The sequence below is a fragment of the Jaculus jaculus genome, chromosome 5 (assembly GCF_020740685.1).
Source record: "Jaculus jaculus isolate mJacJac1 chromosome 5, mJacJac1.mat.Y.cur, whole genome shotgun sequence".
Lineage (NCBI taxonomy): Eukaryota > Metazoa > Chordata > Mammalia > Rodentia > Dipodidae > Jaculus > Jaculus jaculus.
The window spans coordinates 107,029,676-107,048,187 of NC_059106.1; the positions used below are offsets into that span (position 1 = coordinate 107,029,676).

Consider the following 18,512-nt stretch of genomic DNA (forward strand, 5'->3'; position numbering starts at 1 on the left):
TAGGAGTGGGAAAGACTTTCTGAATAGGATCCCTGTATGTCAAGAAATTAAATATTCAACCTGTAGGATCTCATGAGGCTTAAAAGCTGTTATACAGACAAGCACACCGTAAACGGAGCCAACAGACAACTGACAAAACAGGAGAAAACTTACCAGTTGTACCTCTGGCAAAGGCCTAATATCTAGAATCTACAAAGAACTCAACAAAACTTAGCAATAAATTCGAACATTCCATTTGAAAATGGGGCAGAGAACTGAGCAGAGAATTCTCAAAGGAAGAAATATAAATGGCCAGTACTCATTTAAAGATGTGCTCAACATCCACAGTCATCAGAGAAAGGCAATTAAAACAACTTTGAGATTCCATCTTATTCTAGTTAGGATTTCATTCATCAAAAAAAAAAAAAAATCCAAAAAACAACAAAAACTCAAAGGACAACAAATGTTGGCAAGGCTGTGGGGAAAGAGGAACCCTTATTCATTGCTGGTAGGAATGCAAATTTGTAGAACCACTATGGAAAACCGTATGGAGACTCCTGAAATAGATGAAAATAGACTTACCATCTGACTTAGCTGTTCCATTCCTTGGTTTCTATCCTAAAGACTCCACTGTCTATATCAGAGATACTTGCTCAACCATGTTTATCACTGCTCTGTTCAAAATAGCTAGGAATTAGAATCAACCCAGATGCCCATCAACTGATAAATGGATAATGTAGATGTGGTACATATATACATAATGGAGTTCTACTCAGCAGTTAGGAAAAATGAAATAATGAAACTCGCAGGAAAGTGAATGGTCTTGGAAAGTGCCATCCTAAGCAAGGTCACAACATGTAAGAAAGACAAATGTCACATGTTTTCCTCTCACATTTTGCTCCTAAACTGGACCAGTAGAAGTAGAGTCTAAAAGGAAGCAAGCATTAGGACTGTGGGCATGTAACTAGAATAAGACCAGGAAGAAAAGGCATCAGGTAGAGAGGAGTGGAGGAGTTACCTGACAAACCAGTAGAGGGAAAGAATATGAAGGTGGGTGGAGGGTTCTGAGAAAGGAAGGATGGGGAGGGGAACCACACAAAACCAAAGGCTGCAGCAGTCATCACAATAGGAACCAGTATACAAGATAGAACCCCCCATTAAGGGAGGTGGATAGACCAGACTGTAATGCCCAGTAGAAGGTAGAGAAAGCTTAGGCCTTAAACCAGGGCCTCTGGCTGGATCCCAGGGCCAGATCTGGGTTAACCCCCACAGTGAGCATTTGGCCAGAGTGATCTGTGTGTTTCCCAATAAATGCAGGTCTTTGCCAAGCACTTGGCTACCAAACAGAGCTAACAGGCAAGACCCTGTTGCTAAAGGCACTACAGGCTGTTGTCTAAGAACACCGAGACAATATGGGAACTGAGAGGAAAGCCAGTCTTTACCTGGCAAACCCTCTTGGTACTGGAAAGTGCTATGGGAACTACTGTGAGACAGTGGTCACCAACAGCACGAACAAGCAGGGAACCCTGCAAGCCACACAGTCTACCAGCTAGACAAGGAGAGAACACTGTGCAATAGTGGCACACAGCCTTTGTAACCAAATGCCCTCTGAGTGGACAAAGTTATATAAATAGGAAAAGAAGGGGAAATTAACTGAGTCTAGGAAGTAATTTCATCCCATAATGCAATAAAGGTATAGGGCTGTAATTAGAGGACTCATTTTTATTCCTTATTGGTACTAGAGACTAAATCTGAGGCCTCCTACTTTCAATGCATGGCCTTTGTTATTGCCAGCCCTCATTCTGGACATTTTTATTATATTTTATTGTCTCCTTTACTTAAGGTCTTTATAAAAATATTTTATATTTTATTTGCAAGAAAGAGAGAGAGAGAGAGAGAGAGAGAGAGAGAGAGAGAGAGAGAGAATATGAATATGGATGTACTAGGGTCTCCTGCCACTGCAAACAAACTCCAGATGCGTGCACTACTTTGTGCATCTGGCTTTAGGTGCATCCTGGAGAATCGAACCTGGATCCTTTGGCTTTGCAGCCAAGTGCCTTAACTGCTGAGCCATCTCCTTAGCCCTTTAAGGTCTTTTATCGATAAGTAGTATTTCATACTAGTTTAGATTCATTATTTGCTGTTTCATTTAAGATTTAAAAAGTTAACTTCATTTTGTACTATTTTCTTGCAGAGTAAGAAATTATTATTTAGTTAAAAAACAACAATGTTAAATCAATAACTCAAGAAGTAATGCGCTACCTCAGTTTTTGGCTCTAGCAGTATTTATTTTCTTAAAATAAATAAATATACTTTTTTTTCTCTTATAATATGGGCCTACTAAATTCTGATACCTTTTTTCATGATTAAAGAATTATTTGAAACTCTTCACATGACAAAGCAACTGCATATAATTGAAACTAATACTCTTGTGAATGTGGTTAGTTACATCATTATCCAATTGTTATTCCTCTGAATGAATTAGATACAGACTTGTTGATGTGTTTTTGTGATTTTGAAATGGTACACATGACTTTTTATGTGCCTGGTAGCTATAGCCTCTGGTCCTGTTTCTTCCATTGGTGGCTACAAATTAATTACTAGTTTTATCTATTATGCATGCGTTGAGTATCAACAGGAAACTTGACTAGTGATGATTGCTGTTGAGATCTCATTCCAGGTGTAGAGAAGAAAGATGTGCCTGTATTAGGAAAGCATAGTTTTCCAGAGATCTACTCCGAAGGGACTGGGAAGTCACTCTCCAGCTTTTTTTCTTTTCTTTTCACAATTTTTATTAACATTAAAATGAGAATTAATGCCAGTCTAAACACAGTCACATGCAGCTAATAAGCAAAAAGGGAAAATAGGTAGTGAATGGGCACCTTGAAGTGTCTGCCCCATCGTGAAATGACCTTTTGTTTTCATTCCAATTTAGTGGATGGTTATTCCTTTTATTATAAGAATAGTAACCAGCTATTTAAGAATGAACTCACTTATGCTCCTCCCCTATTTAAAGTTCATGAATTATTCCCACCTCCTGAACATGTCTCATCAGTCCATATAGAGTTTCTAAGCTAAGTATGGTTTCTAGCTTCAGTTTATTTCAGTCACAGTTGCCAGCATTTTCCCAAGCTAGAACTTTAGAATAATCGTAACCTTTAAAATTATTTTGTTCTGGGCTGGAGAACATGGCATAGCAGTTAAGATATTTGCCTGCAAAGTCAAAGGACCCTGGCTTGATTCCCCAGGACCCACATAAGCCAGACGCACAAGGAGGTGCATGCACCTAGAGGTCGTTTGCAGTGGCTGGAGGCCCTGGCACGCCCATTCTCTTTCTCTGTCTCCCTCCCTCCCTCTCTTCCCCCCTCTTTCTCTCAAATAACTAAAATATATAAAAAAGTTGCTTTGTTCCCTAATCTCCTTTGCTATCAGATAGGATTCCTAGCATTGAAATGTCTTGGATGTAAGTCCCCCTGCCCTACATCACTAGTCAGTAGTGAAATTCAGACTCATTTTCTAGGTTGCACCTCCAGTTCCATTATACCCTTATTTTGTCACAGTCATTAATAATTTAATCTTGAAAGCTAGAAACATTTCATCTCTATTTAAGAGGTTTTTCTTAAAAATAATTTTTGGTTTTTAAATTTTTAAAAATGTTTATTTGAGAAAGAGAGACAGATAGAGAGAGAATGGGTGTGCCAGGGTCTCTACTCATTGCAAATGAACTACAGATGCATGTGCCACCATATGCATCTCACTGATGTGGATCCTGGAGAAGCAAACCTGTGTTAGGCTTTGCAGGCACACACCTTAATGGCTAAGCCATTTCTCCAGCCCTGAAAAGGTTTTAAAACCAAATAAATCTTGCTTTTCTGTCAGAATTTTCTTTCATATCAGAAATATTCTTCTTACTCAGTTCTTACTTCTCAGTATAAATGTTTTGCCATGAAGGTTTCCTTCAGTGCCTGCTTCGTGTTTACCACCAAGTAAAGGCATATCCTATGAATTCCTGTCAGGAAGACTTTGTCCCTCTCTTCTTTGGTTACAGTTCTAAATCCCATCCCTATCCTACTTTCACCTAATCATTTTTTTTCTTGTTAGGGTTTAGCATCTAAATTCTTTTCTGTTAGAACTCTTTATTTTTATTATTTTATGCATATTTGTATATGATGTGCTGTGTGTATGTATGCATGTTCATACTTGTGTGGGAGTTGCACATGCATGTCGAGGTCACAGGTCAATGTTGGATATTGGCCTTAGTCACTCTCCAGCTTTTTTTTTTCTTTTCACAATTTTTATTAACATTTTCCATGATTATAGAAAATATCCCATGGTAATACCCTCCCTCCACCACCACTTTCCCCTTTGAAATTCCATTCTCCATCATATTACCTCCCCATCTCAATCATTATACTTACATATATACAATACCAACCTATTAAGTATCCTCCTCCCTTCCTTTCTCTTCCCTTTATATCTCCTTTTTAACTTACTGGCCTCTGCTACTAAGTATTTTCCTTCTCACACAGAAGCCCAATCATCTGTAGCTAGGATCCACATATGAGGGAGAACATGTGGCGCTTGGCTTTCTGGGCCTGGGTTACCTCACTTAGTATAATCCTTTCCAGATCCATCCATTTTTCTGCAAATTTCATAACTTCATTTTTCTTTACCGCTGAGTAGAACTCCATTGTATAAATGTGCCACATCTTCACTATCCACTCATCAGTTGAGGGACATCTAAGCTGGTTCCGTTTCCCAGCTATTATAAATTGAGCGGCAATAATCATGGTTGAGCATGTACTTCTAAGGAAATTAGATGAGTCCTTAGGATATATGCCTAGGAGTGCTATAGCTGGGTCATATAGTAGATCAATCTTTAGCTGTTTTAGGAACCTCCACACTGATTTCCACAATGGCTGGACCAGATTGCATTCCCACCAACAGTGTAGAAGGGTTCCTCTTTTTCCACATCCCCGCCAACATTTATGATCATTTGTTTTCATGATGGTGGCCAATCTGACAGGAGTGAGATGGAATCTCAATGTAGTTTTAATCTGCATTTCCCTGATGACTAGTGATATAGAACACTTTTTTAGATGCTTATATGCCATTCGTATTTCTTCCTTTGAGATTTTTTCCCATTCTGTAGGTTGCCTCTTTGCTTTTTTCACTGTGTCCTTTGCAGTGCGAAATCTTTGTAATTTCATGAGGTCCCAGTGATTAATCTGTGGTTTTATTGCCTGAGCAACTGGGGTTGTATTCAGAAAGTCTTTGCCAAGACCAATATGTTGAAGGGATTCCCCTGCTTTATCCTCTGGCAGTTTCAGAGTTTCAGGTCTGATGTTAAGGTCTTTAATCCATTTGGACTTAATTCTTGTGCAGGGAGAGAGAGAAGAATCTATTTTCATCCTTCTACAGATATATATCCAGTTTTCCCAACACCATTTGCTGAAGAGGCTGTCTTTTCTCCAATGAGCGTTTTTGGCATTTTTATCGAATATCAGGTGGCTATAGCTACCTGGACTTACATCTGTGTCCTCTATTCTGTTCCACTTATCTACATGTCTGTTTTTGTGCCAGTACCATACTGATTTTGTTACTATGGCTATGTAGCATAGGTTAAAATCAGGTATGGTGATACCACAAACCTTATTTTTGTTTCTCCTGCTTATTTTTGGAGACATTTTAAGAAAATATTCATGGGACTTGAGAAATAGCTTAATAATTAAGGTACTTGCCTGTGAAGCCCAAGGACCCAGGTTTGATTCCCCAGTACCCACATAAGCCAAATCCACAGGGTAGCGTGTATTTGGAGTTTGTTTACAGTGGCTGGAGGCCCTGGCATACCCATTCTCTCTATATATCTGCACCTCTCTTTGGATAATAAATTAAATATATATGCGTATGTATAAATATTCTTTATTCAGTCAAATTTTTTCCATCTTGGGTATTTAATTGCCTAATTGTAATATGAATCTACATGTGTAGTACAATTTCACTGTCTTACCACAGTGCTAACATATTCATAAACTCAAATCTTCATGTGTTTTTTTTTTGAAGCAGGGTCTTGTGTAGCACAGGCTGGTTTTGAACTTCTGAGCTCCTCATCCTTCTAACTCTATCTCTCATCTCTCAAATGCTATGTATATGCTTTATATAAACACAAATATTGAGGAATGCTGCCACAAATTTTTCTTGGGACAGTGGGTATCATAAATACAGTTATCATTCAGTTACACTTACTCAAAGAAGATCGGTGAACATACCTGAGTAGCATTTGATTTGGATATAGGTGTGATATTAAGCGGATGGAATTGAGAGGCCTTGCTTACAAAGGTACAATGTTAATCATAATGAGAATAGTTTGAATATCAACTAAAGCCATAGCTTTATGGTACACTTGATTTTAGCCAAAAAAGCTAAGAGGCAATTTCTTTATGGCACTTTTGAATGGCAATTTTTTGGTGTGTTACAATTAACATAGAGCCATTTATAAAAGCTTGTATCTTCTCATATTTTGACTTTGTTTGGTTTTGTTTTCATAGATGTTTTCTCCCAGATGTCAGATTCCAGTGGCTTAATGATATTTAGCAAATTTGACCAGTTTCTGAAGGAGGTACTGAAGCTCCCCACAGCTGTCTTTGAAGGGCCATCCTTTGGCTACACAGAGCATGCAGTCCGCACCTGTTTCCCACAGCAGGTAAGGGCTACTTGACAAAACCTAGGGCTAGAGAAATTCTCATCTGTCCTTCCACATTTCCACCAGATTTCACTAGATGGCTTCCAGTCTAGGGTATATAAGGTCTTAAGTGGGGGAAAAAACAACTTTAAAGAAGGGAGGATGAATAAAAATAGACAGGTGTGTGTGTGCATGTGTGTATGTATAAATACATTTGCAAACTCTTGTGGGGAAGGGAAGATCTTTTCTGGAAAAAAAAAGGAATAATCTGAAATATATAAAGAAAAATATTTTAAGAAGTATTTACATTGTTGCTACTGGATGTTGATTCTTTTTCAAATGAGTCTTTTTTTTTTTTTTTTTTTTTTTTTGGTTTTGTTTGAGGTAGGGTCTCGCTCTAGCACAGGCTGTCCTGAAATTCATTATGTAGTCTCAGGGTGACCTTGAACTCATGGCAGTCCTCCTACCTCTGCCTCCTGAGTGCTGGGATTAAAGGCATGTGCCACCATGCCCACCTTCAAATGAGTCTTTTAAACTGTGAAGTATAGAGCTGGGCATGGTGGCGCACGCCTTTAATCCCAGCACTCGGGAGGCAGAGGTAGGAGGATCGCCATGAGTTCAAGGCTACCCTGAGATAACAGAGTTAATTCCAGGTCAGCCTGGACCAGAGTGAGACCCTACCTCGAAAAACCAAAAACAAAACAGAACAAAAAAAAAAAAAAAAACCTGTGAAGTATAGGGATTTTTATATCAGACTATAGCAATACTGGAGACAAGGCATGCTGTGCAGTAGTAGTCAAGTACCACTGTAAAATCCCTGATTGTACACTTCCTTTTCTTGGGACAGAAAGATGGATTTGTATGCTTTGCCTTGAGGCTGGTATAAGAGGGTTCCTGAGATGTTAACTCTACCTCAAAGACTGAGGGCAGAGTAGATACTCAGTGACACCCAGGTTTTTAAGGTAGAGAGTAGCTAAAAGAAAATAAAGACTATTTAGAAAATTGAAAAGTGAAATTAACAAAAGTATCTCTATAAAACCAATGGTAAAATAGATAATGGAAATGGGATATTGACTCAGTCTGAAAGTATCTTGTCAGAAGATATTTCTTAAATACCAAAGGAAACGTTAACTTTAGTGTGAGAACTCTGTCAGACATAACTTTAGCCAAGAGATCAGAATGCCTATCACCAATGAAAAAAAAAACCTGACAACTGGATGAACTGAGACTTTTCTGCCAAGAAAAGTATAGCCTCAAACAAATCTTGAGAAAACAGTAGACAAAACCAAATGAAGGGATTTCTACAGTGTTACTGGCCTGAACACCTAAAAAAAGTCAATGCCTTAAACAACAAGAAAAAAAAAAAGAGGAAGCATTCTGTATTAAAGAAGTCTAGAGAGATGTGAAAACTGAATGCAGCTCATGATCAAGGGTGATTTTTTTTTTTAAATGTTATAAGACACAGGATAGGGCTGGAGAGGTGGATTAGTGGAAAAGGCACTTTCCTGCAAAACCCAGGAACCAAGGTTTAATTCCCCAGTACCCATGTAAGCCAAATGCACATAGTGGTACATGCATCTGAAGTTTGTTTGCAGTGTCTTGAGGCACTGGTGTGCCCATTCTCTCTCTCTGCCCCCCTCAAAAAAAAAAATGTGTGTGTGTGTATACACAAACAAATGATAATTGGCAAAATCTGAATAAGGTTAGATCAATAATAGTATTCTACTAATGAATGTTAATTTCCTGTTTTGCTGTTTAACTTTTATTACATCAGAGACTATCTTGGTTTTTAAGAAGTTTATTCTGAAGTCTTTAAGGATAAAGGAGCATCCTTCTGCATTGTTAACATAGGAAAGATACAGATTAAGGGAATTTTCTAATAATCTTTTTACAATCTTTCTATAAGCCTGAAATTATGTAATAATAAAAAATTAAGCCAGCTGTGGTTGTGCATGCCTATAATTTCACCACTTGGGAGGCTGAGGCAGAAAGATCACTACATGTTTGAGGCCAGTTAGGGCTACATGGGGAACCCCTTTCCCTCCCCCCCAAATTAAAATATGTAAGGAATATTTGAGTCCCACAATAACTAACATACATATTTTATGTTTAAGGCTAAGAATTCATATTTATCTGAATTCAGACATCAAACATTATTTTATAATTTGCTTAGAGATCACTTGGCACCCATGACCTAGATTCTGCCATCATAACTTGGGAGGAGATATTCTTCCCAAATCTAGGCACACTTAGCTAATGAGTTTTGTATACATTTTACTTCTATTCATTTTCCTTAATTCCCAACATAAATGGCAACCAGCACCAGCTTATTCTAATAAAATATAGGTAGCATTTTCCTCTGATCATTCATGTTCAACTGATGTGAGGCTCTCCAGAGTTAGGCTTAGTCTGAGAATGTCCTAGGATGGTGTGAACAATGATGAGCATGGTGCCAGATCCACAGACCACTCCTGAGGTGTCTTTCTTGTTGCCACTGCTTCTGCACTGGCACAGTGCTCCAGATGGCTGTCCACACGGTGCTCTGGGTGATCTTGTAGATGATACACAAATGGCTTTTATACAAGTTGCTTCCCAGAGGCCCAGCTGGACAGTTAACTAGTTCTGTAGTGTTGCTTTTCAGTAGCAGTGGCAGGATACAGGCCATTAATGAAGAATGGTGCTTCACAAGTGAATGACAGTTATGGTAGGAACCAACCTAAAGTAGTCATTGATAATTATAGTCGAAGGACTGTGATGAGAACCTAATAGGGTTAAAATGTTGAAGAAATTTTAGAAATGTAACTGCTAATTCATTGAGTGTACTGGGGTAGTATAGATTACCTTGTCTCATTGTGAGCCCCTTAGGCACCAGCAAGTGTGCAGCAGTTCACTTAACTTCAGATTCTGTGACAATAAAAACCAATCCTTATTTTAAATATATCAAAGTTGGAAAAGACTGAGAAGCTCATCTCCATCAAGAGAAACTTTTTTCCTAAATTTGTGAAGATGACATAAAAAGAAGCCTCAGAAATAATAGAAACAATACTACAGTGATCAAGAAAATGAGACTGTATAAACAATATCCCATTGTAATGCTCTCCCTATCCCCACCTTCCCCTTTGAAATTCCATTCTCCAGAATATCCCCTCCTCCTCTCAATCAGTCTCTCTTATTTTGATGTCATGATCTTTTCTTCCTATTATGATGGTCTTGTGTAGGTAGTGTCAGGCACTGTGAGGTCATGAATATCCAGGCCATTTTGTGTCTGGAGGAGCATGAGGTAAGGAATCCTACCCTTCCATCGGCTCTTACATTTTTTTTCACCACCTCTTCCACAATGGACCCTGAGCATTGGAAGATGTAATAGAGATATTGCAGACCTGAGCACTCCTGTCACTTCTTCCCAGGACTATGATGCTTTCTGAGTCATCGCAAAGTCACTGCCATTTGAAAAGAGAAGGTTCTCTAACCAAAAGTGAGAGTAATATATAGGTATGAACATTAAGAGAAGTACTTACTGGGCAGTTTGATGAGCATAGTATATACATTTAGCCAGACAGCAACAGATGTTACACCCCTAGGGCTCATGACTACCCTGTTTTGGATTTTCAGTATCAGGGATGTATTCTGTCCCATGGAGCGGGCTTCGAGTCTAATTATAGGGCAGTTGGTTTCCACCAAGACAGTTGTGCCACTATTGCACCTGTTGGCTCATTTGGCCTGACTGGCAAAAATAAGGCTTGCAGTGTCCACTGTTGAGTATCTTCACTTGGTGGTATCTCTCTCTCCCATTGAACTGCATGGGAATGGCTTCTTCTAGCTTTCTGTCAGCTGGTCTACATGGAGGAGGTTATCAGCTCAGTTCCAGCAGGATTTCTCAGTGGCCTTGCAGCCCAAGTATATGGAGTCTGCAGCAATAGGGTCTTACCATCGATTCCTGGTGGGAAACCAAGGGCCTTGGCAATGGTATATAATGTTTGGGGGGCATCAGGGACCTCCCTGGCCAAAAACTAATTGGAAGGTATTCCATCCCTGGCGCTGAAAAATTTCTAGTAACAATCTATGGCTCCTGAGTGTTCCATTGTCTAAAAAAGTAGGTTTCCATATGTATTTATATCCTCTCAGATATTGATTACCCCTCCCTCTGCCTTTCCTTCACTCAATCTCTTCCCCTGACCTCACTTGGACCTTTTCACCCCCATTAATCTATTATTCTACTTACATATGTACAATACCATCCTGTTAAGTACCCCCCTCCCTTTCTTTCTCTTCCCTTTATATCTCTTTTCTAGCTTACTAGCCTTTGCTACTGAGATTTCTTCCTACTCACACAGAAGTCCAATCATCTAGCTAGTATCCACATATGAGAGAGAACATGCAATGCTTGGCTTTCTGGGCCTGGGTGACCTTACTTAGTATAATCCTTTCCAGATCCATTCATTTTCCCACAAATTTCACAACTTCATTTTTCTTTACTGCTGTGTAGAACTCCACTGTGTAAATGTGCCATATCTTCATTATCCACTCATCAGTTGAGGGAAATCTAAGCTGGTTCCATTTCACAGCTATTATAAATTGAGCAGCAATAAACATGGTTGAGCAAGTGTCTCTAAGGTAATGAGATGTGTCCTTAGGATATATGCCTAGGAGTGGTATAGCAGGATCATATGGTAAATCTATTTTTAGCTCTCTCAGGAGCCTCTATACTGATTTCTATAATGGCTGGACCAGATTAAATTCTCACCAACAATGTAGAAGGGTTCCTCTTTTTCTGCATCCTCACTAACATTTATGGTCATTCGTTTTCATGATGGTAGCCAATCTGACAGGAGTGAGATGGACTCTCAACATAGATTTAATCTGAATTTCCCTGGTATCTAGGAATGTAGAACATTTTTTTAGATGCTTATATGTCATCTGTATTTCTTCCTTAGAGAACTCTCTGTATAGTTCCATAGACCATTTTTTAATTGGGTTATTTGATTTCTTATTATTTAATTTTTGAGTTCTTTGTATATCCTAGATATTAATCCTCTATTATTTATATAGCTGGCAAAGATTTTTTCCCATTCTGTAGGCTGCCTCTTTGCTTTATTCACAGTGTCCTTTGCTGTACATAATTGTTGTAATTTCATGAGGTCCCAGTGGTTAATCTGTGGTTTTATTGCCTGAGTCATTGGGGTTATATTCAGAAAATCATTGCCAAGACCAATATGTAGAAGGGATTCCTCTATTTTGTCCTTTAGCACTTTCATAGTTTCCGGTCTGATGTTAAGGTCTTTAGTCCATTTGGACTTAATTCTTGTGCATGGAGACAGAGAAGGATCTCCTTTCATCCTTCTGCAGATACATATCCAGTTTTCCCAGCCCCATTAACTGAAGAGGCTGTCTTTTCTCCAGTGAGTATTTTTTGGCATTTTTGTCGAATATCGGGTGGCTATGGCTTCCTGGACTTACATTTGGGTCCTCTATTCTGTTCTATCGATCTATATGTCTACTTTTGTGCCAGTTACCATGCTGTTTCTGTTACTATGGCTCTGTTGTATAGGTTAAAATCAGTATGGTGTCACCACCAGCCTTGATTTTGTTGCTCAGTATTGTTTTATATATTTGAGATTTTTCTGTGCTTCCAAATGAATTTTTGGATTTTTTTTTTCTATTTCCATGAAGAACGCCATTGGAATTTTAATGGGGATTGCATTAAATGTGTAGATTGCTCTTGGTAAGATTGCCATTTTCACAATATTGATTCTTTTGATCCAAGAACAAGGGTTATTTTTCCATTGCCTAGTGTCTTCTGCAATTTCTTGCTTGAGTGTTTTGAAGTTTTCATTGTAGAGATCTTTCACTTCCTTAGTTAGGTTTATTCCAAGGTACTTTTTTATGCAATTATGAATGGGAGTAATTGTTAGCTTACATACTCTGTGTGTTTGTTGTTAGCATATAGAAAGGCTACTGATTTCTGTGTGTTTATTTTGTATCCTGCTGCATGGCTATATGTGTTTATCAGCTCTAACAGTTTGCTGGTAGAGTCTTTACAGTCCTTTATGTATAGAATCATGTCATCTGCAAATAATGATAACCTGACCTCTTCCTTTCCAATTTGTATCCCTTTTATGTGTGTCTCTTGCCTTATTGCTATGGCTAAGACTTACAGTGCTATAATAAATAAAAGTGGGGACAGTGGATACCCTTGTCTTGTTCCTAATTTTAGTGGAAAAGCTTCCAGTTTTTCTCCATGTAGTAATATGTTGTCTGTAGGCTTGTCATAAATAGCCTTTATTATGTTGAGATATGTTCCTTCTATTTCAAGTCTCTATAGGACTTTTATCATGAAGGGATATTGGTTTAGTCAGATGCTTTCTCTGTATCTAATGGGATGATCATGTGATACTTGTCTTTCAGTCCATTTATATAACGTATTACATTTATTGATTTGCGTATGTTGAACCATCCCTGCATCTGTGGGATAAAGCGTACATGATCTTTCTGATATATTCTTGTATTCTATTTGCCAATATTTTGTTGAGAATTTTTTCATCTGTTTTTTTGAGGGACATTGGTCTGTAATTTTCTTTTTTTGTTCTGTCTTTGCCTGGTTTTGTTATCAGGGTGATGCTGGCTTCATAGAAGGAGTTTGGTAGGATTCCTTCTTTTTCTATTTCTTGGAAAAGTTTAAAAATCCTTGGTGTTCCTTAGTGCTTCCTTGAAGGTGTAGTAAAATTCACCAGTGAATCCATCTGGGCCTGGACTTTTTTAACTTGGGAGATTTTTGATAACTACTTGGCTCTCCATACTTTTATAGGTGTATTTAAGTGATTAATCTTACTGTGACTTAATTTAGGTAGGTCATATAAATCATGAAAATCATCTCTTTCCTTCAGATTTTCATACTTAGTGGAATATTTGTTTTTATAATATGCTCCTAGGATTTTTTAATTTTCTCTGGTATCTGTTATGATGTTGCCTTTTTCATCTCTAGTTTTATTAATTTGTGTCTCTCTTTCTTTTTGTCAGATTTGCTAAGGGTTTATCAATCTTGTTTATCCTTTCAAAGGACCAACTCTTTGTTTCTTTGATTCTTTGGATTGTTTTTTTGGTTTCTGTTTCATTAATTTCTGCCTTAATCTTTATTATTTCTTCCCATCTACTAGTTTTCGGTTTGCCTTGTTCTTCTTTTTCCAAGCCTTTAAGGTAAAGCAGTAGGTTGTTTGCTTGAGACTTTTTTTATTTCTTAATATAGGCAATTAAAGCTATAAATTTCTTTCTTAGTACTGCCTTCATTGTGTCCCAAAGGTTTTGGTATGTTGTGTTCTCATTATCATTTGTTTATATGAATTTTTTGATTTCCTCATTGACCCATTCATCATTTAGTAGTGTATTGTTTAGTTTCCATGATTTTGTGTATGCTCATTAGCTTTTCTTGCAGTTGATTTGTAGTTTGATTCCATGTGGATAGAATGCAAGGATTATTTTAGTTTTCCTGTATTTGTTAAGATTTGCTTTGTGTCCTAATATATGCTCTATTTTAGAGAATGTTACATGTAGTGCTGAAAAGAATGTGTATTCTGCAGCATTTGGATGAAATGTCCTGTATATATCTGTTAGGTCCATTCCTTCTATGACCTCATTTAGTCCAGATGCCTCTGTTTATTTTTAATTGGGATGACATGTCAATTGATGAAAGTGGGGTGAAGTCCCCCACTATATCTGTGTTTGGTCTTATATGTGACCTTAATTCTAATAGCATTTGTTTGATGAAGTTTGGAGCTCCCATAGTAAGTGCATATATGTTTAGGATCATAATGTCCTCTTGTTGGAGTGTGCCTTTAATCAATATAAAGTGGCCTTCCTCATCTTTCCTAACTAATGTTGGACTGAAGTGTACCTTGTCAGATATTAGGATAGCAACCCCTGCTTGTTTTCTAGGCCCATTTGCTTGAAATACCATTTTCTAACCTTTTACCCCAAGATAGTGTCCATCCTTTGTAGAAAGGTAAGTTTCTTGGTGGCAACAAATTGAAGGATCCTGCTTTTTAACCCAGTCTGCAAACCTATCTCTTTTGGTTGGGGCATTGAGGCCATTGATACTAAGAGATATTAGTGCATTTATTTTTGCCATTTTTTGGTAGTTCTTCCGGTTTTACCTTTGCTGTCTATATTAGCTAGTATTTGAGTATGGTTTGTTTTTTCCAGGTTTCTTATATGTGTGCTTTTCTTTCTCTTCAGCATTGAAGATTCTTTCAAGCACTTTCTGTGGAGCTGGTTTTGTCTTCAAATATTCCTTTATGCTGCTTTTGTTGTGGAATGTCCTTATTTCTCTGTCTATTTGAATGGATAATTCTGCAAGATAATGTTACCGTGGTTGACAGTTGTTATCTTTCAGAAGTTGGAATATATGATTCCAAGACCTTCTGGCTTTTAAAATTTGTTTTGAGTAATCTGATCCTGATGGGCTTGTCTTTGTATCTAGCTTAATTTTTCTCTCTAACTACTTTCAATATTTTTTCTTTGGTTTGTATGTTTGGTAGTTTAACTATAATATGGCGAGCAGAGGTTCTTTCCAAGTTTTGTCTGGCTGGTGTTCTAAAGGATTCCTGGATCTGCGTTGCCACTTCTTTCCCAAAATGGGGGACGTTTTCTTTTATGATTTTGTTGAAAATGCCTACTATGCCTTTGGAGTGAAATTCTTCCCCTTCTTCTATATCCTGAATTCTTATGTTTGATCTTTTCATAGTGTCCCAAATATATTGAAATTCCCATTCGTACTTTCCTATTAATTTATCTTTCTCTTTGTTGGACTGTATTAGATCTGCCACCTGGTCTTCTAGCTTAGATATTCTGTCCTCTCCTTCATCCATTCTACTGGTGAGATTTTCTACAGAGTTTTTTTATTTCATTAACTGTGTTCTTCATTGCTAATAATTCTGACTGGTTTTTCTTTATTATTTGTATTTCCTTATTTGTGTCTTGTATTGACCTCTTTATTTCATTAAATTGGTTTTCTGTGTCTTCTTTGATTCCTTTGATTTCATCTGTCATTCCTTTGATTTCCTCTTTTACTTCTTTGAGCATATTTATTATAATCATTCTCTTGAAATCTTTTTCAGGCATTTCCTCTAATTCATTCTCAGTGGAGGTCATTTTCGATGCATTAATGCTTTTTGGGGGGGATTTATAATGTCTTGATGTTTTGTATTTCTTGTGTTATAATGTACATATTTTTGCATCTTGGATTAATTTAATGCTTGGATTTTCTAGTAGCTGCAGTATTATTAGATGTATCAATCTACCTGATATATCTTCAGGGTAGGAGGTTAGGGGTTAGGTGTGACCCTAGATGTTGGGTTTGCCTGCTGTGAGAGTATTCAAGTAGGCTGAGTGGAACAAAAATACAGCCAGATTCTAAAATTTAACTAAACAATGTACACATTCAATGAAAACCGGAACAGAGTATGTATGCAAGAGTAGGTATTATAACAGATCCTCTAACAAAGTCTCAATCCCTTAGGGTATGTGTTGCCCCACACCCTTAATCCTGTCAACTAGGAGGTTAAGATTTCTGGTCTGTTGAAGGTTCCAAGTCATTTTGTGACCAAGTAAGTCCCTTCCCTAATGAATGATAGAAGAGGAAATAAAGCCACTATAAATCAGGAAGCAACAAATAACAAGCCCAAAATAGTCTTATTTAAGAATGGCAAATCCTGGGCTGGAGAGGTGGCGTAGCGGTTAAGCGCTTGCCTGTGAAGCCTAAGGACCCCGGTTTGAGGCTCGGTTCCCCAGGTCCCACGTTAGCGAGATGCACAAGGGGGCGCATGCGTCTGGAGTTCGTTTGCAGAGGCTGGAAGCCCTGGCGTGCCCATTCTCTCTCTCTCCGTCTATCTGTCTTTCTCTCTCTGTCTGTCGCTCTCAAATAAAGAAATAAAAAATTTTAAAAAAATTTAAAAAAAAAGAATGGCAAATCCAACCATCCATCAGATTTGACATATAATTTTTTCTGATGTGGAAGGTGCCATTAGCAGTTCGGTTTAGGCTTATTTGGTGGGTGCCTACCTAGTGTAATCCCAGTTACCTTTTGGGATGATTTTGGTCTCGGTTATGCTGTACTCCTGCTTGGGTCCCTCTATGGTGCGCTGTGGGTTCAAGTAGGTTGGCTGGGTAGCTGGATCACTGTTCTGGTCACTGGTACTGGGTGCTGTGATCTCCCTTCCCCTTTTCTCTGGTGCTTGATGGTGCTTGCAGTGGTGGTCGTGGTGGAGGGGTGGCTCTAGTTCTCCTGCTGGTCTACATAATCCTCTACTTCGTGATCTGGTCCTCTGTTGGCTGTTTCGGTATTCCCTTCATGTTTCTTGAGTTTGTGAGGAGCTCTGGTGTGAGTAGAAAATCCCCTCACCTGGCTTTTCCTGCAGTTCAAGCCGAGCCTTGCATTTGTGGCCCTGCGGACCTGGTGCCGCCACTGTTTGAGCCGCTTCTGCCTGCCTATTTGGGCTGTAGATGCTCTGGGTCTCTCCTACTTCTCTGCTGCCATTGGTAATTTCTTATACACCTCACTTTTTTCATAAAAGAGTATATTTTGCTGGTGTTTTTTTGTTTGTTTGTTTTTGTCTTTTTTTCCCCTTGGCTGCCTTGCCATGGTTCCTATGCAGCCATCTTAACCGGAAGATGAAATGGGCATTTTGTACAGTTTGCCCCTTACAGTGTGTTTCTTTAGTGCAAGTTGGTTCATATGCCGTCAACCAGAAAACTGAACCAAGGCCAAATGAAAATAGCATTGCTTATTCTTTTTATTGTTGTTGTTGTTCATTTTTATTTATTTATTTGAGAGTGACAGAGAAAGAGGCAGAGAGAAAGAATGGGCGCGCCAGGGCTTCCAGCCACTGCAAACGAACTCCAGACGCGTGCACCCCCTTGTGCATCTGGCTAACGTGGGTCCTGGAGAATCGAGCCTCGAACTGGGGTCCTTAGGCTTCACAGGCAAGTGCTTAACCGCTAAGCCATCTCTCCAGCCTTGCACTGCTTATTCTCATGCCATTTTTCTTAACATTTTAATGTTCTGGGATGAACAAAGATGTGATCATAATTAAAGTAGAAGGTGAATTTTTGTTATTTCTTTTGTGGGGCATGTACACGTTTGCGTGCTCATGTATGTGACTTTGCTGTGCCCCATGCACTCATGTATGGGAGGTGGGGTGCTTGCCTGTGGTGATTGGAGCAGAATGGCCAGTGTTCTGCTTCCTGACTCTTCTGCCTAGTCTTCCTTGAGCCAAGTCTCTTACTGACTCCAAGCTTGCTGTTTTTCAAAAGCCCAGGTGGTCTCTGTTCTACTTTGTAGTATCTGGGTTTTAGGTACACATTGCCACACCCACCTGTTTACACAAGATCTGGAAATTAGAACTTGGGCAATTTCAGACCTCCTTACACCCTCCTGCTTGTACAGGAAGTGCATTTAATCACTGAGACATTTCTCTAAGCTAGGATGAGTATCTTAAGTACTGTCTGTTATGGAGAGAAATTGAGTTTGGTTATATGAACTGCTGCTGCCTCCATTTCTATTGCATTGTCACGAGAAGCTGTGGTTACAGGTGACAGAGCTGTAAGAACATTTCTCCTACACTTAACTAATATATCACAAGATTTGCACCTGTGAGCCAATATTTACTTTGATAAAACTGGTCTTTGTTGGAAGTTGTGTTGCCCTTGCCTTCTCCATGGCTGAAAGGTTTGGGTCATGGTAGAGGTGCTGGTAGAGATTTTCTTGTGCTGGTTGCTATGCCCAATTCTCAGCACCCCCAGTGACCACCAAGGAGAACCAAACACGTATGCAAGGGCAAGGAGCTTTATTTCAGGCTTA

General features: G+C 38.7%; 1 protein-coding gene across 9 annotated transcripts in view; it reads left to right on the forward strand.

The window, feature by feature from the left end:
- Dtnb (dystrobrevin beta) overlaps positions 1 to 18,512 on the forward strand; it is a 395,702-nt gene that overhangs the window by 112,190 nt on the left and 265,000 nt on the right. For all 9 annotated transcript variants that reach the window (XM_045151240.1, XM_045151239.1, XM_045151241.1 and 6 more), the window contains one exon: positions 6,528 to 6,682. In XM_045151240.1, coding sequence (XP_045007175.1) covers positions 6,528 to 6,682 — 155 coding nt within the window. The remainder of the gene's footprint in view (positions 1 to 6,527; positions 6,683 to 18,512) is intronic.